Source organism: Myxine glutinosa, chromosome 12 (genome assembly GCF_964187855.1).
Source record: "Myxine glutinosa chromosome 12, kmMyxGlut1.1, whole genome shotgun sequence".
Classification (NCBI taxonomy): Eukaryota; Metazoa; Chordata; class Myxini; order Myxiniformes; family Myxinidae; genus Myxine; species Myxine glutinosa.
Genome location: NC_136272.1, coordinates 87421292 through 87444668, shown reverse-complemented (window position 1 = coordinate 87444668; position 23377 = coordinate 87421292). Strand labels below are relative to the sequence as shown.

Here is a 23377-nt window from a genome sequence, read left to right as displayed (position 1 = left end):
ATCAGCGGTGGTATGGCTGGAGGCGTTGCCAAACTCAAGGAAAAATTGCTTCAGCTCCCGAGACATAAAAGCAGTCCCACGGTCACTGTGTATGAATGCCGGACACCCGAACATCAGTAATAGGGATCACTGACAGGGAAGACGTGTCAGCGCATGGAAATGCGAACAGGAATCTCGAATTCTCGTCCACTATCGTCAGCACATACCGATTACCGGGCAGATGCGCCTTGAAGTCAACATTCAGGCGCTCCCATGGTCTACCCGGGTGTATGAGGGTACCCACCGCCGGCTGGTAGAAACTTGGTTTAAGTTCTGCGCAAACCCTGCAGGTCTTGCACAAGTGATGTGTCTCATCCACGGAGAAGGATAGGTTATTACTCCTAACAAAGTGGACCATGCGCGTCGTGCCTGGGTGACAGAGCGCCGCGTGGATATTTGGCAGGTCGCCAACGGTCATCCCTGCACAGACGGGCCTAGACAGTGCATCAGCCGCGTGGTTGTGCAGACCCGGCCTGTACTTAATTTCAAAGCAATCGTCAGCCAGTTCTATGCGCCACCGAGCAATCTTCTCGTTCTTTATCTTTTGAGAATGCTTCCCATCATCCATGAATGAGACGGACTGTTGACCAGTTATGACTGTGAAGTACTGTCCTAGAAGGAGGTGTCTCCACCTGCGGATTGATTCAACCATGGAGTACGCCTCTTTTTCTATCGAGGAGTCACGTTGCTCGCTATCAGTCAGTGTCCTTGAGAAGAATGCCACTGGTCGGCCACCCTGACTCAATGTCGCTGCGACTGCGCAATCGGACGCATCTGTTTCCACCACAAAAGGGATTGTTTCGTCGATTGAAGTTATGACCGAGCTGGCGACGTCCCGTTTTAGTTGTTGAAACGCCATCAGCGTGGGCAAGGGCAGCGGGAATGTTTTGTATCCCACAAGGGGTCTTATCTTCTCTGAGAACTGTGGGACCCACATGCTGTAATGGGCAAATAGTCCCATTGTGCGTCTTAAAGTTGCATGTTCAACGGGAGGGGTAAGGTCGAGTAGGGCCTGGAGGCATGCCGGATTGGGCCTTATCTCCCCTCCAGACCCCTTGTACCCCCAACAGATTTATGGTTCCCACAGAATAGCTACGTTTCGATTCATTGAAGGTCAGTCGGTATTTACGAGCCACTAACAAAAAACCAACGCAAGTTCGAGTCGTAATCCTTTTGATTCAAACCGCAAATGGTCACCTTATCAACATACACGAATACGTCTTTCACTTGTTCCTTTGCCAAAATCTCGTCTATAGCTCTCTGGAAGCACACCACTCCGTTTGTACTCCGAACAGAATTCTACGGAATTGATGCAACTGCTGGCCAGACTTGAAGGCCTTATAGGGTCGGTCAGCAGTGCGTATCGGAATCTGATGATGCTCACTTCTTAAGTCGAGCGTGCTGAATACTCTATACTTATATACCGCCCAAACCATATCCTCCATTTTGGGTAAAGGGGATGCATCGAGTTGAGTGAATCGGTTAATAGTTTGGGAGTCGTCTACGACCATGCGTTTACGATGGTTCCGGCTGTCGATGATCAGCACTTGTGCGTGGCAAGGTGAACGGCTTTTTTTTCCTTTTCTTTTCTTTTGTATACTGAATCGAGGCTTGTGAAAGAGCTAACATTTATTTCACAAACAAATCAACCAGACAAACAAGATGTATAAAAAGAGGGAGCGGAAGACAAGATGGGGAGAGAAGGGGAAGCACACAAACATAACATTTGAGAGCAGGGAGATGTGTGGGAGGGAGAGGGCTTGGGGGGAGGAGGCATGGGAAGGGGGGGGGGGGGGTGGGAGAAGTATAACACACAAGGACACCAAGGACTTCTAGGACAGAAGTTGGTATTTCAAAAAAGTGGATTTGGGGTGAAATTAGCAGGGGTGGAAAAGATCAAGGTTTTGGATGGGGGAAGATAAGAGATGGTGGTGAACAGCTGTTTTAAAGACCTGGAGGGTGGAGTGGGATTGAAGAGAGTGAGGGAGCTTGTTCCAGAGGCGGGAGAAAAGAGGACTGAAGGAGTGAAGGTGAGCAGAGAGTCTTGATTTTGGCAGTTTAACCATAAGAGGGTTGCAGGCAGATCTTGTGCGACCTGTAGGAATATTTGGGGGACGGAGCCCAGAGAGAGCTGGGGGGGGCAAGGCCAGAGAAGAGTCGGTAGAAGAAGGAAAGACCACCAACCTGCCTGCGGTGAGTGAGTGAAAGGCCCTGGAGTTGGCTTCATCGCGGGAGTTTCCAATGATTCTGAACGCTTTGGTTTCAACAGCGTGAAGACGAGCGAGGTGTGAGGCAGGAGCACCAGCCCAGAGGGGAGAGCAGTATTCCATTGAGCTGCGGATGAAAGCCTTGTATGTGGTGAGGAGCTCAGGTGTGCCAAGGAAGGACTTCGCATGACGGAGGATGCCCAGTAGGTGACTGGCTTTGGAGGCCAGATTTGAAATGTGGTTTTCCCAGGAAAGATCATGGCAGATAGTGAGACCCAAAAGCTTGAGTGACAGAACGTCTTGGAGAGGATTATTCAGAAAGTGGATGGGAGGGTTGTCCAGTCGGTCTTTTCGGAGAGACATCGTAAGAGTGTGAGATTTGTCAGGATTGAAAGACATGTTCCACTTGTTTGCCCAGCCTGTGTTTTTGTCCAGGTCTGCAGAGAGTGAGGAGGCTGCAGACTGCCGATCTGAGGGATGAGGAATGGAGCGACAGAGAGTAGAGTCATCAGCAAAGAGATAGAGAGGATTTTCAAGAGAGTCAGAGAGATCATTGATGAAGACCAGAAAAAGCACACGGCCCAGAACACTGCCTTGGGGAACTCCAGGGTTTGATAATGGGTTTGATAATGCCTCGGTGCAAAAGGTGTTTAGTTTCAGTGGCTATAATGATAGCATCCAGCTGGGAATACCTTCTAGATTTCACGGCGACCGGATGGCAATTAGCAGTTAAGCTCGGGAGTAGTCGAGGCGGGTCGACAGCTATCTCGGCAAGGGCGCAAACCGGGCCCAGCTCGGTACCCATGGACAGAGTGTGGGTGCCGCCAAACTGCATCTCTAAGCATTTGTGCCGATTCAAAGAATTGTGACCCAGGAGGATGTCGGAGCAGAGGTTATGGAGGATGAGCAACTTAACATTACCACAAGTAACATCGTTAGCAACTAGCTGAACCACACACACTCTGTGCGCTTGCTGCCATACGGCTCCCGACGCCATGTACACGTGCTGAGTCGAGGCAGCTGGAGTCGACCCGAATCGCTCCACGAGACGAGGGCGAATGTCGCTGCGATCGCTCCTTGTGTTGACCAATGCTTCCACCGATTGGCCGTTGATTTCGACCGGCACCAAGGCACGAGCGAGGCCGCTCGGAGCTCTGCGGGTTCCTGTCGACAAGCACGCGCCCACGCGCGTTGCACGCTTGGTCTTGGGCACGGGACAGACTTTGGCAAAATGGCCTCGCTTTTCCGCAATTATGGCACACCGACTCCCTAGCAGGGCAAACTGAGCGAGGGTGACTGTGATTGCCGCAAAAAAAGCATTTGACGGTCTGACCAGCGGGCGAGGTCACAGCAACCATGCTGGGCTCGTTCACCTCATCGGAGCTTTCCACTCGTAATGCCCGATGAGTGGCAGATCGAGCAGGCGCTCTCCCGGCGTCAGCTTCCGGGTCACCGTGATCGTGTGTACGTGTCGTGTCGTGAGCAGTAGCACTCGCAGCTGTAAAGGGCCAACCATAAGTCGGATATGGCCTGAGCCGACTGTAACACGTGGGCTTGGTCGAACGCCATTTGGAAATCCAGCGTCTTTCTCGAGCAGCCGTTGTCTGATGACAGAAGATTGCAGACCCGTAATAAAGGTGTTATGGATCAGATCATCGGTGTACTGCAGAGCCGTACAGTCCTGAATTGCGCAATCCTGAGCCAGCTGTCGTAAAGCCTGGCCATACTGATGCATGGACTCTGTCCTGCCAGCACGTTGCCAATAAGTGGCGAGCATACACTGTGCTGCGCGGTTTGATGAAGAGGGCTTTCAAGGTAGCCACAGCTTCGTCGTACGTCATGCATTGAGCGATGTATCTATAGATGACATGAGAGACATTGCTGGATAATACATCGAGTTTCTGTGCCCCCGTAATGTCCGGGACCAGTTCGTCAAAGGTCATAGAGAATTGAGCCATTGATTCAACTGATCAGCGGAGTCCGGGCATTCGGATCTCCGGAGAAGCGCTCCAAGCGAATCAGCTTCTCCATCCTTCGGAGGTTGTCTCAAGGAAGATTGCAATAAATTGTTGTGAAAGTAGAGCCAGAGACCTCGCAGGAAAGGAGGCTTTATTGCAATCGACCAGGTGCATCTACACATAACAAAAGATTTTAACATTAGTCTACAATCTACATGATACAAACAAGGCAACCCAATACATTTAAAATGAGGCAAACTACTAAGCAGCAAATTAATAAATGTTACCTAGCTTTCAAGGAGTCATAGCAGCAAATATGGCTGTCTCCCACTCTCACAGCTGGTTACACATGCAAAACCGCCCATCTCCGCAGGGACCGCCCCTGCCAGACAGTTATGTGTATCACGCCAGCAACTAGCTTTCCGTAGTCCGATTCATCACACTCTCATGCACAGATTTATCCCATCTCGTCTTCAGTTGTCATACTCTTCCTCCTGTCCATGGTACACTGAATCTCGTGGTGAGGCAGTTGCCCTGAAACAACTTGCCTTCGCCTCCTGGAAGGCAAATCCAACTGAAGGTAATCTCAGTTCCTTTCACAAAGCTTGGAACAAGTGTTTCCACCCTCAGGAGAGCCAGGAGACAATATATAATCTACTCTCAAGGCTGAACTCTCAAACCTGTCTCCCTCCTCCAAATCCTGGTGGCATCTGGTCAAATATGTTTCTGATGTTTGTGCCCCTCCATCCCCTCCCTTACCTCAAACGGATACACAGCTGAAACTGCACGTGAAAAAGCTGAGTGCCTCAACTCTTTTTTTTTTGCCTCCAAATCTTGTCCCAAACCCATCTCTCTTTGTACCCACCTTACCCAGTTGAATGCAGCCACTACTGGACGATGTGTCCTCTCCTGTCAAGGTGAAGTTTCTGCCAAACCTCGACTCTGATTCTACAACTAGACCAGACGGCATCAGCCCACGGGTTCTAAAATCCTGCTCTGCCGCTCTATCTAACCCTCTCTCTGTTCTCTTCACTCTTTCTTTTGCCTAAAGTCATCTTCCATCTTCTTGGAAAACGACCAACATTACCGCTTTGCACAAAAAAGGTGCAAAAACAGATCCTTGCAACTACAGACCAATCAGCCTGCTCCCAATAATCAGCAAGGTCATGGAATCAATCATCACTTCTGACATCAAATCCTTCCTCTTCTCCAATGGCTTGATCTCTGATCATCAATTTGGATTCAGACCAGGTCATTCTACTCTGGACATGCTGCTTCTGCTGTCTCAACATGGATGGAGGTCCTCAATGCCAAACAGGCAATCTGAGCGGTCTCTCTTGACACATCTTGTGCCTTCGATATGGTCTGGCACCTCGCTCTGCTCACCAAACTCTCCTTATATGGTATCCATGGAAACCTCCACACATGGCTGGTGGACGTCCTCTCAGTACGCAGTCAACATGTGGCCCTGAATGGAATTCTCTCATCGCTCCCTGCCTGTCCAGGCTGGAGTTCCTCAGGGCAGTGTTCTGGGCCCTGTGCTTTTTCTGATCTTCATTAATGATCTCTCTGCCTCTGCATCTCTTTGCTGATGACCCCACTCTCTGCCGTCGCATATCTCATCCCTCATATCTGCAGGCTGCAGCCTCTTCACTCTCTGCAAACTTGGATAAAATCACAAACTGGTCAAACAAGTGGAACATGTCTTTCAAACCTGACAAATCTCACACTCTCACGATGTCTCTCCGAAAAGACCATCTGGACAACCCTCCCATCTACTTTCTCAGCAATCCTCTCCGAGAAGTTCAGTCACTCAAGCTTTTGGGACACACTATCTGCAATGATCTTTCCTTGGAAAACCACATTTCCAAGCTGGCCTCCAAACCCAGTCGCCGACTGGGCATCCTCCGTCGTGTGAAGTCCTTCCTGGGCACTTCTGAGGTCCTCACCACATACAAAGCTTTCATCCGCAGCTCAATGGAATACTGTTCTCCCCTCTGTGCTGGTGCTCCTGCCTCACACCTAGCCCCGCATCACGCTGTTGAAACCAAAGCTTTTAGAATCATTGGTATCTCCTGCGATGAAGCTGATTCTGAGGGCCTTTCACTCGCTCACCGCAGTCAGGTAGGTGGTATTTCTGTCTTCTACTGATAGCTCTCAAGCCTTGCTCCCCCTGCTCTGTCTGTGCTCTGTCCCCCAAATATTGCCGCAGGTCGCACAAGATCTGAGAGCAACCCTCTTCTGGTGAAGCTGCCAAAATCAAGACTCTCTGCTCACCTTCACTCTTTCATTCCTCTTTTCTCCAACCTGTGGAACAAACTCCCACACTCTCTTCAATCCCTCTTCTCCCTCTAAGTCTTGAAACAGCTGTTCACCACCATGTCTTATCTTCCCCCATCCAAAACCTTGAACTTTTCTACCCCTGTTAATACACTCCAAATCCACCTTTTTCAATCTCCAACTTCATTCCTGAAATTCCTAGTAGTGTCCACTTGTTTTGTACCATCCATGCACCCCTCCGACCTCCCCCCAGCCCTCTCCCTTCCACAGATCTACCGACGTCCCTGTTCTCTACTGTTGTTGTGCTTGTGTGCTTTCCTATCGCTTTCCCCTCTTGTCCTCCCACTCCCTTTATTGTATGCTTTATGTGTCCGTGCATGTTTTCGTGTTTAAGGTGTTAGCTCTCACACGAGCCTCGATTCTATATACCAAAAAAAATAAAAACAATACAGGTGGTGCACCTCCCATCTCATGTCACCCTCCATCCTTTCCTCAATATTTTTTCTTTCCCCATGAACCCTCTTTTCATTCTACCCTCGACTTCCAGTGTCCTGTGTTTACCCTTCTCTCTCTCTCTCTCTCTCTCTCTCTCTCTCTCTCTTTTCTCTCTCTCTCTCTCTCTGTCTCTCTGTCTCTCTGTCTCTCTGCCCCTCTGTCTCTCTGTCTCTCTGTCTCTCTGTCCCTCTGTCCCTCTTTCTCCCTCCCCTCTTTCTCCCTCCCCTCTTTCTCCCTCCCCTCTTTCTCCCTCCCCTCTTTCTCCCTCCCCTCTTTCTCCCTCCCCTCTTTCTCCCTCCCCTCTTTCTCTCTCTTTCTTCCTCCCCTGTTTCTCTCTCTTTCTTCCTCCCCTGTTTCTCTCTCTTTCTTCCTCCCCTCTTTCTCTCTCTTTCTTCCTCCCCTCTTTCTCTCTCTTTCTTCCTCCCCTCTTTCTCTCTCTTTCTTCCTCCCCTCTTTCTCTCTCTTTCTTCCTCCCCTCTTTCTCTCTCTTTCTTCCTCCCCTCTTTCTCTCTCTTTCTTCCTCCCCTCTTTCTCTCTCTTTCTTCCTCCCCTCTTTCTCTCTCTTTCTTCCTCCCCTCTTTCTCTCTCTTTCTTCCTCCCCTCTTTCTCTCTCTTTCTTCCTCCCCTCTTTCTCTCTCTTTCTTCCTCCCCTCTTTCTCTCTCTTTCTTCCTCCCCTCTTTCTCTGTCTTTCTTCCTCCCTCTTTCTCTCTCTTTCTTCCTCCCCTCTTTCTCTCTCTTTCTTCCTCCCCTCTTTCTCTCTCTTTCTTCCTCCCCTCTTTCTCTCTCTTTCTTCCTCCCCTCTTTCTCTCTCTTTCTTCCTCCCCTCTTTCTCTCTCTTTCTTCCTCCCCTCTTTCTCTCTCTTTCTTCCTCCCCTCTTTCTCTCTCTTTCTTCTTCCCCTCTTTCTCTCTCTTTCTTCCTCCCCTCTTTCTCTCTCTTTCTTCCTCCCCTCTTTCTCTCTCTTTCTTCCTCCCCTCTTTCTCTCTCTTTCTTCCTCCCCTCTTTCTCTCTCTTTCTTCCTCCCCTCTTTCTCTCTCTTTCTTCCTCCCCTCTTTCTCTCTCTTTCTTCCTCCCCTCTTTCTCTCTCTTTCTTCCTCCCCTCTTTCTCTCTCTTTCTTCCTCCCCTCTTTCTCTCTCTTTCTTCCTCCCCTCTTTCTCTCTCTTTCTTCCTCCCCTCTTTCTCTCTCTTTCTTCCTCCCCTCTTTCTCTCTCTTTCTTCCTCCCCTCTTTCTCTCTCTTTCTTCCTCCCCTCTTTCTCTCTCTTTCTTCCTCCCCTCTTTCTCTCTCTTTCTTCCTCCCCTCTTTCTCTCTCTTTCTTCCTCCCCTCTTTCTCTCTCTTTCTTCCTCCCCTCTTTCTCTCTCTTTCTTTCCCCTATTTGTATCCAACTGTGGCCCTCTATCACCTTGGTCTTCCATGACCTTTTTATTTTTATCTTTATCATTTTGTGTTTATTTTAACATTGAAACATTCAAATCTTCAAAAACAAAACAACTTTTCCTCTACTCGTTTCTCAAAAATGAAAAATCTCATTGCATTGCCCTTGTGTGTTGCTGTTTGATGTGTGCAGGTTCACCTCGCTTCTCAAATTCATCATCTGAGGAAATATTCAGAAAGTTCGTTGAGGTTTCACTTGAAGCAGGTGAGCTGAAGTTGGTTACAGCCTCAGTGTGATGTTTAGTTGGTTTCAGCCTCAGTGTGATGTTTATGATGTGGTTTGAAATAGGATAGAAAGAATTGCACTCAAAATTGTAAAATCTTAACAACCACAATCTGTGTCCATGTTTGAATATTTAATCTCTTCCTCCCCCCAGGTGGCTGCTGCTGTTGAGTACTTGCACTCCCGGAACATTGTGCACAGGGATATAAAGGTAACCAACTACACCAGTGCAGACCGTGATACGTTCCTCATAACACTGCATTGAAAACCATTTTTTGGTGGAGCAAAGGAAGGAATGCATGTGTGAAGGGAGGGTGTGGTTATGGTCACTTGTCCATAAATGCTGTTCTTCGCCTAACTCACAAAAGTACCCGGCTTTGCCGGGTAACACCGAGTCGCTTCCTGACAGCAATATGAAGAGAGTCCCCCCCCCCCCCCCCCAGCTCTCTCTGGGCTCTGTCCCCCAAATATTCCGACAGGTCGCACAAGATCTGCCTGCAACCCTCTTATGGTCAAACTGCCAAAATCAAGACTCTCTGCTCACCTTCACTCCTTCATTCCTCTTTTCTCCCGCCTCTGGAACAAACTCCCTCACTCTCTTGAATCCCACTCCTCCCTCCAGGTCTTTAAAACAGCTGTTCACCACCATCTCTTATCTTCCCCCATCCAAAACCTTGATCTTTTCTACCCCCGCTAATTTCACGCCAAATCCACTTTTTTGAAATACCAACTTCTGTCCTGGAAGTCCTTGGTGTCCTTGTGTTTTATACTTCTCCCCCCCCCCCCCCCCCCCTTCCCACGCCACCTCCCCCCAGGCCGTCTCCCTCCCGTGCTATTCCCTGCTCTCATGTGTTGTGTTTTGTGTGCTTCTCCTTCTCTCCCCATCTTGTCTTCCGCTCCCTCTTTTTATATATTTTGTTTGTCTCGTTGATTTGTTTGTGAAATAAATGTTAGCTCTTTCACGAGCCTCGATTCAGTAAAAAAAAAAAAAAAAAAAAAAGGAGGGAGGGAGAAGTGGGAGGGAGAGGGCCTGGGGGGAGGAGGCGTGGGAAGGGGTGGGAGAGGAGAGAGAGGAAAGGGGGAGCAGGAAGGGGAAGAGTGAGGAGGGAGGGTGGAGGAGAGAGAGAGAGAGAGAGAGAAAGAAGGGAGGGGGTAAAGGGGGAAGAGGAGGGAAGGGGGTCGAGGAGGGGTGTGGAAGTGAAGAGGGGGAGGAGCAGGGAGGAGAGAGAAGGGAAGGAGGAGTGTTGGTGGGGGAGGAGAGTGATGCCTCACCACACGATGCTACACTATAAACTCCGGTCGGGAGGGAGAGCGAGGAGAAGAGTGGGAGCGAGAGGTGTGTGGATGGAGTGCGCAGCAGAGAGAGAGAGAGAGAGAGAGAGAGAGAGAGAGAGAGAGAGAGAGAGAGAGAGAGAGAGAGAGAGAGAGAGAGAGAGAGTGAGAGACAGAGACAGAGACAGACAGACAGAGACAGACAGACAGAGACAGACAGACACAGACAGACAGAGACAGACAGACAGAGACAGACAGACAGAGACAGACAGACAGAGACAGACAGACAGAGACAGACAGAGACAGACAGACAGAGACAGACAGACAGAGACAGACAGACAGAGACAGACAGACAGACAGAGACAGACAGACAGACAGAGACAGACAGACAGAGACAGACAGACAAAGAGAGAGACAAAGAAATATTGGGGTAGAAAAACTTATGGGGATAGGGGGAATTAGCAAAGAGAATGACAATGCACTGACAATGATAGGTTATGATGGCCGGAGACTCTTAATCTGAGCAGTCTTAACGCTTAACTTTTAGCAGCTCTGACTGCTAAAAAGCGTTAATTTGTTCTCCGGGTGTCCTTGGACGTCTCCGGGTGGACAGCTCAGATGAAGTACACCAAACACAAAAACTGCAACCACAAAGATTTATCTTTAAATCGTCTTCTATAAATGTGAAAATCAAGCAGCAAATCAGCGAAATGTGGAACCCACTGAGAGCAGACAAAATGTCAACTTTACACTTGCAATGATACAGTTCGACATGTCGGACGTTTGATTTGAGTTCCAACCATGACGTTTGGAATATAGATTTTTTTTTTTAGTTCAATTAAAAAAAACTAACCGCAGAAGGAGAATGACAGCCTTGCTGAAATAAATGAATATATCCACTTCGTTCTAAGAATCACTCGATATGGTAAATTTTGTCAGATTGTACTCCAGATTTGGACATTTATTTAGTCTGCACTCTACAGGATCAAATCCTCATATCCGAATCCAGATTTTGATGATATTGTCGTGTCGCCCCCTGTAGTGAAGACCTCAGGACGACAGATGACCAAACGAGCTTTAATTCCGAGGCGTACACCCAACTATGGCGGTGTTATCTCTTTGTGGCGCACGATGGAAATGGAGGTCTCTGGTCTTATTTGAACGGACGGCCACGACGACGGTTTATCCAAACCACGAACAAATATACGAGACGGACAAATCCTCAAATGAAATGTAACAAATAATGGTTTAATGAAATGAAATGTGGGCAGAACAAACCGAACGGTAAGGCAAACTAAGATTTCTAAATGAGGGACCCTCCTCATGGACTGGTATACAAAACAAGGGGAAAATGAAAGTAAAAATAAATGTGTTTGGTGTGGTGGCTGGTACTCAGCTCTGGTCTCCCTCACATGACGGTTTGTGGCTGTCACAGGTCCCTCGTCCCTGCGCGGGAAAACACGCGTTGGCACGACGTCGGGTCCACCCCCAGCCATTGGCGCAAAGCAGCCAAAATGCTCCCTCCTCCTCCGATTGCCACGATCCACCGGGCTTCTACCATGCCCTTCGCGAGCGCATATTTCTCAAAGCGCAGCCGCCTCCACCGACAGCCCAGGGATAGAGAGAGAATGCAACTGCTCGTGATGAAGCCCAGACCAAGAGAAGAAAGAAAATGCGGTGCTTTGCCTTTTCACTCCAGGTGCTGGAATATTTGATGATGATGTCACACTCTCACCAATCAACGAGCGCCACCGAATGGTCCCAACCAATTGTCCTTTGGGGCGTGGCCTCACGGCCATTCTTAGCGCCCATCGAGAAGATTCGAGCTGGGTGGTGTAGTCGTGTCTGGGTCCGGTCGGGAATTATGTTGTTTTTTATTAGGTGACGAGTGCGTGGCTTGCCGAATGTGTTTTATAAGAACGAAGGGAAAAATTACACACGGGGAATTTGTCCATATGCCATAACTAATTAGCATAGCTCCACCCCTCAAATGAAGACACACAAACGACCTTACACGAACATCAGGTCCGAACTTAAATACATCGAGGTGGCTTCTTCGCGACATAGAGTACGCTAAACCCTACACAGTTCTATCTCGCCAAAGGTATTTCATTACCTACATCCATACACAAAACAATATGCTTCAATTATGTCATGATAATTGATCATGTTTCCAAGGCAAGGCACGTTTGAACAGGACCAAACAAAATGGCGGCTTATGAACCCAGGCAGTGGGCTGACCAAGATGGTGGGCCGCCATAATGGGAAGGCTTTTTCGGTGTTTTTCTTATGAGCACCACCTTGTTAATTATTTTCAAAAATGGTGTTATAACACACCCAAACACCCAGATTTCATCATTGCAATCTGTTGGAGGTCCAGGTGTATGCATGCAAAGTTTGGGACCGATACGTTTCATGGTTTTGGAGTTATGGAGGAGACGGCGGATGGACGCACACTGCCTTTTATTATTGTCCCCCGTCGCACCGCGGAGCGAAAGGGGGACTATGGTTTCCCCTCCGTCCCTCCGTCCGTCCGTGCGTGCATGTGTGCGGGCGTGCGTGCGTAATCGAAGGACCGCCTTCGAATTTGGTGTGTGGGTGCAACCCACGTCAAAATCCAAGATGGCCACCACCATATAGATGTCTGAACCTTGTGAGCGAAATATCTTGAAAAATAAGCGAAGTACCAACTTCTAATCTGGTGTGTGGGTGTATCTCGGCACAAGGAAGAACGCTATTGAAAATTGGGTCGCCACGTCGAAATCCAAGATGACCGCCGACATGTATGTCTGAACCTTGTGAGATGAATATCTTGAAAAATAAGCGAAGTACCAACTTCTAATTTGGTGTGTTTGTATCTCGGCATAAGGAAGAACGTTATGGAAAATTTGGTCGCCAGGTCAAAATCCAAGATGGCCGCCACCATATATATGTCTGAACCTTGTGAGCGAAATATCTTGAAAAATAAGCGAAGTACCAACTTCTAATCTGGTGAATGGGTGTATCTAGGCACAAGGAAGAACGCTATTGAAAATTGGGTCGCCACGTCGAAATCCAAGATGGCCGCCGCCATGTATGTCTGAACCTTGTGAGATGAATATCTTGAAAAATAAGCGAAGTACCAACTTCTAATTTGGTGTGTGGGTGTATCTCCGCATAAGGAAGAACGCTATTGAAAATTGGGTCGCCATGTCAAAATCCAAGATGGCCGCCACCATACATATGTCTGAACCTTGTGAGCGAAATATCTTGAAAAATAAGCGAAGTACCAACTTCTAATCTGGTGAATGGGTGTATCGAGGCACAAGGAAGAACGCTATTGAAAATTGGGTCGCCACGTCAAAATCCAAGATGGCCGCCACCATACATATGTCTGAACCTTGTGAGCGAAATATCTTGAAAAATAAGCGAAGTACCAACTTCTAATCTGGTGAATGGGTGTATCGAGGCACAAGGAAGAACGCTATTGAAAATTGGGTCGCCACGTCAAAATCCAAGATGGCCGCCTTGCGTCTTCCACTTTGTCAACTCGCATCACTTCACCAACGGGGGACCTAGGCGTAACGCTTGTTATTATAGATAAGAGGTCCAACACTCTGCTCCTCGTGGGACTATCAACAAACTGCATTAAAGGGCAATCCTGGACAAGATCACGAAATTCCTCCTCTGCCCTTTCCCTGTTTCTGAACCCAGTCTATCCCTGGCAAATTAATATCACGCACAAGCAGTACTCTTCCGTCACCACAATCCTTTCTGAATTCTGAATGAACCTTCTAATATCACTCTAAATTCACAACAGGAGCCGATTATACGTGCCTAAATAGTCTCCCATCCCTAATCTCTATCCATACAGAACACTCTTCATTACTTCCCTGCTTCAGATCGCCCTTTTCTCTTGATATAACATTGTCCTTTACTTAGATTGCGACACTTCCTCTGATTTTTCTCTTTCCTTTCACGCCTCTACATCTTGTGACCTTCGATTCCTGTCATTTAGGCAAACAAAGTCTCACTTCCTGCAACTCTATCGTTTATACTCGTCACTATCTACTCTCGCTTCAACCTCCTCCATATTATGTGAACCCCTGACTGGCATTGGTTGAGGATGTTTTTTTCAAGTTTTTTCGTTCTGCAATTTTTTTTCCTGCCTGCCCATCGCATTTATATTTGCATCTTGCCTTTATCATAATTTATCACCAAAGGTTTTATGTTTTTTCACATTTTGATTTCTGTTTACTCTCCAGCTAGAAAACGTGCTTTTAAGCAAGGAGGGGACTGCGAAGCTCATCGACTTTGACCTTGCCACACCTTTCATACATGGTAAAAAATTTTATGACTGCTGCGGCACATATGGCTATATGGCACCAGAGATCACAGCACATGGCTACGAAGGTCCCCCAGTCGATGTGTGGGCACTTGCCATTCTGTTCAAGAAATTATTTATTGGACTTCAATTTGATGGACGTCACATCATCATTGAAGTGAGTATTGTTTGTAATGGTGTCATAATCTGAATGTGGTGTGAACGAGATGCTGATGCTAAGGGTGTTTTTCACTAAGGGTGTCTCGAGTGTTTCACATGCAGTCTTGAGTAGGTATTCATACCACTTGACGTTTTTCACATTTTGTTGTGTTGCAGCCTGATTTTAAAATGGATTAAATTCACATTTTTTTCCTGACCTACACGTAATACCCCATAATGTCAAAGTATATATATTTTTAAATATTTTTTTTGCAAAGTAATTAAAAATGAAAAGCTGAAATGTCAATAAGTCTTAAACCCCTTTGCTGTGACACGCCAAATTGAGCTCATGTGCATCCAATTTCCTTTGATCGTCCTTAAGATGTTGACACAACTTGATTGGGGTACACCCGTGGCCAATTCAATTGATTGGACATGATGTAAAAAGAAACACATCTTTCTGCATTAGGTCCCACAGTTGGCAGTGCATGTCAGAGCAGCAACGCTATGATGAAGTCCAAAGAAACTGTCCGTTTTACTGAGATAAAATGTTGAGGAGGCATAGATCTGGCAAAGGGTATAAAGCAATTTCTAATGTTGAAAGTTCCAAAGAGCACAGTGAGCTCCATCATTAGAAAATGGAAAGAATATGGAACTACTGACTCTTCCAGGGTCGTCACTTGTCCGACTAAACTGAGCAACCTGGCAAGAAGGACCTTTGTCAGGGAGGTGACCAAGAACCTAATGACCACTGACAGAGCTACAGAGTTCCTTGGCTTAGAATGGAGAACCTGCCGGGTGGACAACAGTGCAGCACTTCACAAATCTAGGCTCTATGACAGAGTGGCCAAATGTAAGCTACTCATGAGAAAAAGGCAAATGACAGCATGCTTAGATATTGCAAAAAGGCACTTGAAAGACACAGAGCATGAGGCAAATGATTATGTGGTCTGATAAGAGAAATATTGAACCCTTTGGCCTGAATGTGAAATGCAGCGTCTGGCAGAAAAACTAGCACAGCTCATCACCCATCTAAGCCCACCCCTGCCATGAAGCATGGTGGTGGCAGCATCATGCTTTGGGCAGCTGCATGGACTGGGAGACTTGCAAGGATAGAGGGAACAGTGAATGGAGCCATATGCAAGCAAATCCTTGAGGAGAACCTGCTTCAGAGTGCAAATGACTTTAGACTGCAGTGGAGATTTACATTTCAACAGGACAATGACCCCAAGCATACAGCCAAAGCAACACTGGATTGTCTTTAGAACAAAACAAAAAAATCCCAGACAGAAAGCCAAAGCCCATACATTAATCGCATTGAGAATCTTTGGGAAGTCTTGAAAAATGCTGTTCACCGACACTCCCCGTCCAACTTGACAGAGCTTGAGTAAATCTGCAAGAAAGAATGGGAGAAAGTCCCCAAATCCAGATGTGCAAAGCCGATGCAACCCGAAGAAGAAGAAGATGATACTGAATAAGAAGCTTTAATCGCTGCCAAAGGTGCTTGTACAAAGTATTGACCCAAGGGGTTGAATACTTATGTATGTCAGTGTTACGGATTCGGCCCTAATTATTGTGGGTATTATTATTATTGTTGGTTCTCAGTAAGGGTTATTGTGGTTAAAAGGTTTAAAAGCGCTCCTGGTAAAATGTGGCCGGAAATCCGGATCGTGACCCGGAAGAGAAAGGGAGCGAAAGGGAAGAGGCGTGGAAAAGAAGGAAAAGACGATCTTGGTTGAAGCTCCGTACCGAGCGGGCAGTGCGAGTGAACTTTGAGTCCTTGAAAGGAGGTTCGTGCGATAGGTGACATCGCCGGAGTGCTGTGGAGCCTGCGTAGTCGGGTATCTGCATTGAGGGTCCGGAGTGTCCTTGCCTGGAAGCCCGGCTCGAGTGAAAGCCGTCCGCCATTTCGCCACGTGCGCTACCTTCGGTGAAAAGGTTGTTGTCGCGTCGGCCGGGCATTATTCCCTGGTGGGTTGCCGGGGACGGCTGTGCAAGAAAGTGGCTTTTGAGGATTATAAGGAGACTCGCTGATTGAACCGCAAACGTGTACGTCGGAGCGCGTCTTTGGGAGGTTTCCCATTCCACCGCTATTGTGCTGGGTGTTGGATCACGTGACCTATGGGTTGCTTCGATCGTCCACGCCTCAATTGATTGTGATCGGACATTGATCCAACGATCGCTGGAGCGAATCGACTTCGCCTGGGAGGGGTACAGAGACATTGGGGGAGTGCTGTGAGTTTGGGTTAAAGGACTAGATAAGGTGGTACCATCTTAAAATAGTGATTGTAGGGCGAATTGCTATTATTATTGGTGTTCCGGTGTGATTTATAATATATTATTGTTTGTTCATAACCCTTGGTGTGGTTTCATTATTGATTTGATTGATTTCAACCAAGGATAACATATCTTTCTGCCGGGGACCCTCTCGGGGTTCGGAGGTTTACCGAGACCAGGGGATAGGGGAGGACCCCGTAACAGAAATTGGGGGCTCGTTCAATTGATATTCGTGGGCTCGAAATTGGGTCTGCGTCCGGGATATAAAATTTCCTAAATTTAGTCCGGGAAAGAATTCCCTAACATTCCCAGAATTCCCAAATTTGGAACTTGTTCCAACATTCCCAAATTTTTCCAAAAAAACAAACAAAAAAAACTTTTTTTTTTCTTTTTTTTTTTACATTTCTTGTGTGAAGGTTAACAGGTGTTAACAATAGTCACCATGGAGTTTGACGCAGAGAAGGTTGCAGTGACCCCGAGTGAAGCACAGTTCAGAGCGTTAGTAAAATCGGACCTTGGGAAATTGGCCAAACATTTTAGCTTGGAGGTCCGAACTAATATGAGGAAGGCAGAGATGCAGACTGGTGATACAATCTATGGTGGGATTAGGAACATGGGAAGAGGTCGCCCGGGATTGGTTACCCGAGGAACCAGAAGAGGTGGAACTCCGGAAACTGGAGTTGCAATTGCAGAGCGAGGATAGAAGAGCAGAACAGGAACGAGAACTCCAGGAAAGATTAAAAGCAGAGGAAAGGAAAGCAGAAGAGAGAAGAGAAGAGAAACAAGCAGAGGAAAGGAGAGCTGCAAGGGAACTCCAAGCAGAGGAGAGAAAAGCCGATAGGGAGTTAAAAGACCGTGAATTGGCGTGTCAGCAGGAAATTAAAGTCAAGGAGCTGGAGTTAAGGAGAGAACGGGGAGAGGTACCATCCCTGCTGACTGGTTCGACACCTAGCCAGAACACCTGGGATGTTGACAGATATGTGAGGCTGGTTCCACCCTTCAATGAAAAGGAGGAAGCCAAGTTTTTTCCACACTTTGAGAAAGTGGCTCGACTGTTTAACTGGCCTGAGGAGTACTGGTCCATACCAGTGCAAAGTGTTCTGGTGGGTAAAGCTCAAGATATTTATTCGGCTTTACCGATGGACCAATGTGCAGATTATAAGGTATTGAAGAAACACATTCTCAAAGCCTATGAATTGGTCCCGGAAGCTTACCGACAAAAATTCCGGAATGCCAGGAGGAGGGAGAGTGAGACCCATGTGGAGTTTGCCAGATTGAAAGAAACCATGTTTGATAGGTGGTGTGATTCAAAAGGAGTTGGAAAAGACTTCGAACTATTGCGACAATTGATCCTGGTGGAGGAATTCCAACAGTGTGTCCACGAGGACATTAAAGTTCATCTGGAGGAAAGGAAAGTACCAAAGCTGTATGAGGCAGCAACCATGGCAGATGACAATGCCTTAACACACAGGATGGGGTTCCACAAACCGAACTTCTCGCCCAGACCTAGCCAGGGGAGCTGTGGTACATCAGGGGCGGAGAATGAAAATCCATGGGGGTGGCCTCGAGATGAAAATGAGGACCACTCTGACACCATGACTTCTAGAAATCAGAAGACTGCGGTTCCAAGACAGACCTATCGTCCAGGGGGCTCGAGGCAGACCGCCGCCCCCGTGCCTTGGCAGACCACGAGGTTCTCCTCCGGGCCTACTTGCACTTTTTGCCATAAACCTGGACACTTGATGTCCAACTGTTATGCTCTGGGAAAGGAAAATCAGGAGCGGAGTTTGACTAGTATGACTCAAAATGCAATGGCCATTGTGAGAAATCGCCCTCAAAAGGGTTACCAACCATTTATTTCAGAGGGGTTTGTGTCACTGGATGGAGCCTCGACTAACCGGAGACCTGTTAGGATATTGAGGGACACAGGAGCACATCAATCTTTAATGCTTGAAGGCATCTTGCCATTGTCCGAGGAGACGGCAACTGGGGATAGTGTTCGTTTACAGGGGATTGGTGGCTGTGTTAGTGCTCCACTTCATGTCATCCATTTGGAGTCCGATTTGGTGTCAAGTCCGGTCACTGTCGGTTTACAAGCCACTCTTCCTGTAGAAGGAGTATCTTTTGTTATCGGGAATGATTTGGCCGGTGGCCAAGTTTCTGGTAACCCGAAGTTTGTTGAAAAGCCGAGTAGGAAATACCCTGAAACTAAGTGTCAGCACACGCACGTCAGGGATGGAGGCAATATTGGCAAGCTCTTTGTAGGGGGACTGAACTTCAAAACAAAGGAAGATGTTCTGGAGTCTGCCTTCAGCAAATATGGACCGATTTTGGAAGTGCTGCTGATGAAAGAAAGGGAGACACAAAAGTCAAGAGGTTTGGCTTTGTCACGTTTGAAAACTCAAAGGACGCCAGAGAGGCAGAAAAGGATCTGAATAGCAAGGAGTTGGATGGTCGGACCATCACAGAAGGGAAGGCATTTCCTTGTGGTCGAGGAGGCTACAGAGGAGGACCACGGAGTAGTCGTGGTGGTGGCCGCAATCGATATTATTATGGAGGCTTCCAGAGTTATGGCAGCTCCCGAAGGAAGGATTATCAGAGCAGTGGCCGAGAAGGAGACCGCCATTCATGTGACTACAGTGACAAGTGGTCCAACCGTGATTGTTTGGAAAGTTAGAAAGAGTGGAAGCACTGAATGCTACGGAGCAGCCGAGCCAAGATTCCTAAACTGCTCGGCAAACTCCATCTTGTCCGGGTCCGAGCAGGGAAGTATAACCCTGCTTTGCGGAGGGATTGGCAAAGGTATTTTGGAACCTGTTGACCAATCACCCTGGCCAATCTCACCCCGCAAAGGAGCATGTAATTTCCAGGACCAGGAGGATCGGCCAGTATAAAAGACAAGGGGATTAACCCGCCCTTGGTAAGGGGAGCGCCGACCCCCGGATCCGCAACAATATATATATACTAGCCGAAACCCGTGGAACATCCACGGAAGGGAGGATGTGGTGTCTGGATAGAGTGTACCATTATGGATGGCATAGGGGATTTGCTTGTCCGAGTAAGAGTTAGGAAGAAAGATCAATTTTCACTTGTGCAAAAATGCTACTCACAATTACATCGCCTGTGCGTCGGCCTGTGATTGAGCCAGAGAGTTGGCCTGTGAGTCAACTTCCTTTCCAATGTCTGCAAGAATTGAAATACTGATTGTGAATGTGTAAAATTATATGAAAGAAGAACATGCATATCAATAGACGATGCCATCGAAAAGGAGAGCAGCTGTCAATAGAAAAGGATGTCTGACATCAATTTGACATTATTGCACAGGAAATGACAAACAAAGAAACAGTTCATTTCCATCGGGTAATATTACGATGAGAGATCAGCCGATACCTTTATTATGTCCATCAGCATCCATGGCACTTAGAAAAAAAACGCAGCATCAGCCAGCCGCAGCCAACTATCACGTACCGTCTCAAAGTCAATGCCATCCTTTTATCTCTTCGTATACAAGTACAACTCACTGATCGCAACGTCACTCCATTTAACTTTATTAAAATGACGATAAAGACGTGAAACCCGTGGAACATCCACGGAAGGGATATCGTTCATCTGTTTTCAGCTCGTTATCTTTAAGCTTCCTTACGTCTCGCCACCTGCTACACCTCTCTGAGTTACGAGGATTTATGCAACGCACCCCGAGTATCGCAACGTCACTCCATTTAACTTTATTAAAATGACGATAAAGACGTTTCCTTATATATCCTAATTTCAAATGTTCAAGGGAATAAAAAAGACCATTTGGTTCACACCACCCATCACACCACTCGACTGTCCAATCAGCGGACGGCTCGCATCGCCTTCGCCCAGCAGACGCCAATACGATGGTGTCGTAAGATGACGTCGTATCGGCCGATAATCGGATGCTTTTGGGTCCCAAAGTCGGCGAATTCAGATTTTTCGAGTATGGCTGTACGTGATAAACAAAGAGCGCGGTTCGTAGATGGAAAATGCATTAGTGCCGTGGGCATCGGGTCACTGGGTGCGGCGTAAAAGGGATAACAAAGTCGAGTCCTTACGCTATTATTATATAGATGTATGTATGTATATATATACCGCACTGGTTTTATATATGTATATATATGTATATATATGTATATATATATATATATATATATATATATATATATATATATATATATATATATATATATATATATATATATATATATATATATATATATATATATAAATATATATATACACATATATACATATACTGTATACATATATATATACACAAAGAATTAAGTTAAGCACCCCCCCCGTTTTTTTACAACCTCGCACATTACAAGTTTGTTGTCGTCAAAACAGTGTAATATACCCATGATATTGCTATATTTTCTGGAGAAGTGATATTATGGTCACATAAAAACATAACAATCATGCCGTTTTCAATATTTTATTCTGAATAATTTAAGGTGAAATTTTTTGGGAATTTTAGGCATATTTTCATCTCAATTTAAGTATGGAGCTATAGGTCCATCACGGACAGTGTGGATGACGTTTATGTTTTCTAACGTACAGTCATTGTTCTGAGAAGACCTCTAGCGATCTTTGCGTCAATAACGTGTGTAGGACCCACGTGATCGGATCACTGACTCAACCCTACGTCTCATAGACCCTGTAAGCCGTCGTATGCGTTGCTGTGGCAGGTTGTTCCATTCCCGATGTAATGCACGTTCCAATTCATCCAGATTGGCTATTGGAGGGACCATCTTCGCAATTTGTCGTCCCAACATGTCCCAAACGTGCTCGAGGGGGTTCAGGTTCAGGACAGGATTAGGGGGTGCTTAACTTAATTCTTTGTGTAGGGGTGCTTAACTTAATTCTTTGTGTATATATATATACACATTTCTACATATATACATATATATATATATATATATACACACACACACACACACACACACACACACACACACACACACACACACACATACACACACACACACACACACACACACACACACACACACACACACACACACACACACACACACACATACACACACACATATACACACACACACACACATACATACACACACACATACACACACACACACATACATACACACACATACACACACATACACATACACATACACATACACACACACACATACACACACATACACACACATACACACACATACACACACATACACACACATACATACATCATGCATTTTAAAGGCCATTTTCCCTGCTAGAGCGGGGGTTAGCCTTGTGGTCCCCATGACAATCTTCTCCATCTTGCCCTATTTTCTGTATCTCTCCTTGTTAACCCCCTTGCCCGCATTTCTTCTTCCACCATCTTTAGCCAAGTCTTTCTCGGTCTTCCCCGTCCTCTGCTTCCTTCTACATTCATTTCCATCACTCTTCTCAACCAGTCACTTTCATCCTTCCTCAACACATGACCAAACCATCTCAACCTGTTCCTCTTCACAGCATCAATGACAGGCTCTATTCCCATCATCTTTCGCAATTCATCATTTGTCTTCCTCTCTCTCAACGATACTCCACACATCCGTCAAACCATTCGCATTTCCACCCTTTCCAACCTTCGTTGCTGCTCTACGTTCATTACCCATGTCTCGCTCCCATAAATCATAACACTTCTCACACATGCAGCATACACCTTTCCCTTCAGCTTCAACGACACTCCCCTCATCATCAGCACGCCACTCAGTTCCCGAAACTTTTTCCATGCACATCTCACTCGAGCAACTGTTGCCGAGTCTGATCCACCTTCTCCATTCAGCATGTCTCCGAGGTAGCAAAATGTTTTCACACCTTCCAGCTTCACGCCGTCTCCAAGATCCAACTCAACATTTCCTCCATCTGCAGCTCCCTCTGTGCACACCTTACATTTGAATGTAGCTGCCACACTGGTTAATGACCCTCTCAGACCACTACATTTTCGATGAACCCACTCAGCGCACATTGTACATTGAATGGAGTTCACTCCGACACCCTTCCTACACACAGCACAGGGCCACTTCCCAGTTCTTTCCACCTCAGCACATGCTTTACCACTTGCCATCACCTTCGTCTTTCCGATATTCACCTTCAGACCTTTTGTCTCCATACATTCCTTCCACTTGTTCATCTTTTCCTTCATTCCATCCATACTTTCCGCAATCAACACCAGATCATCTGCATACAACAACTCCCACGGTAAACCCTCCTTTACTTTCTGAGCCAGCACCTCCATGACAGCTACAAATAGTAGTGGACTTAGTACCGACCCCTGATGCACTCCCACCTTCACCTCAAACTCACCACTGTTCCCGTCCTTCGTCCGTACAGCTGTGCGCGCTCTTTTGTACATTGCCATCACTACTCTGATCAACCGTTCCTCCACTCCTAACTTCCTCAATGCCCATGTCAATACTTTGCATGGAACCCTATCGAATTCTTTCTCCAGATCAACAAACCCAAGATACAACTAATTCCTCTTCTCCATGTACTTCTCCTGCAACTGCCTCACAATGAAAAGAGCATCTGTCGTTCCTCTTCCTGGCATGAATCCAAACTGCATTTCGTCGATCTTCACTTTCTTCCTTATCCTCCTCTCCAACACCCTTTGCAATACCTTCATTCCATGCTCCAATAACTTTATCGCTCGGTACGAGCCACACTCCAGAGGGTCACCTTTCCCCTTGT

At 46.8% G+C, this 23377-nt stretch overlaps 1 protein-coding gene across 1 annotated transcript in view; it reads left to right on the top strand.

Moving 5' to 3' along the window:
* The first annotated feature begins 4160 nt into the window (after positions 1-4160).
* LOC144888400 (5'-AMP-activated protein kinase catalytic subunit alpha-1-like) overlaps positions 4161-23377 on the top strand; it is a 40409-nt gene continuing 21192 nt past the window's right edge. The window contains exons 1-4 of the mRNA XM_078766281.1: positions 4161-4184; positions 8548-8619; positions 8792-8848; positions 14154-14390. Coding sequence (XP_078622407.1) covers positions 4161-4184; positions 8548-8619; positions 8792-8848; positions 14154-14390 — 390 coding nt within the window. The remainder of the gene's footprint in view (positions 4185-8547; positions 8620-8791; positions 8849-14153; positions 14391-23377) is intronic.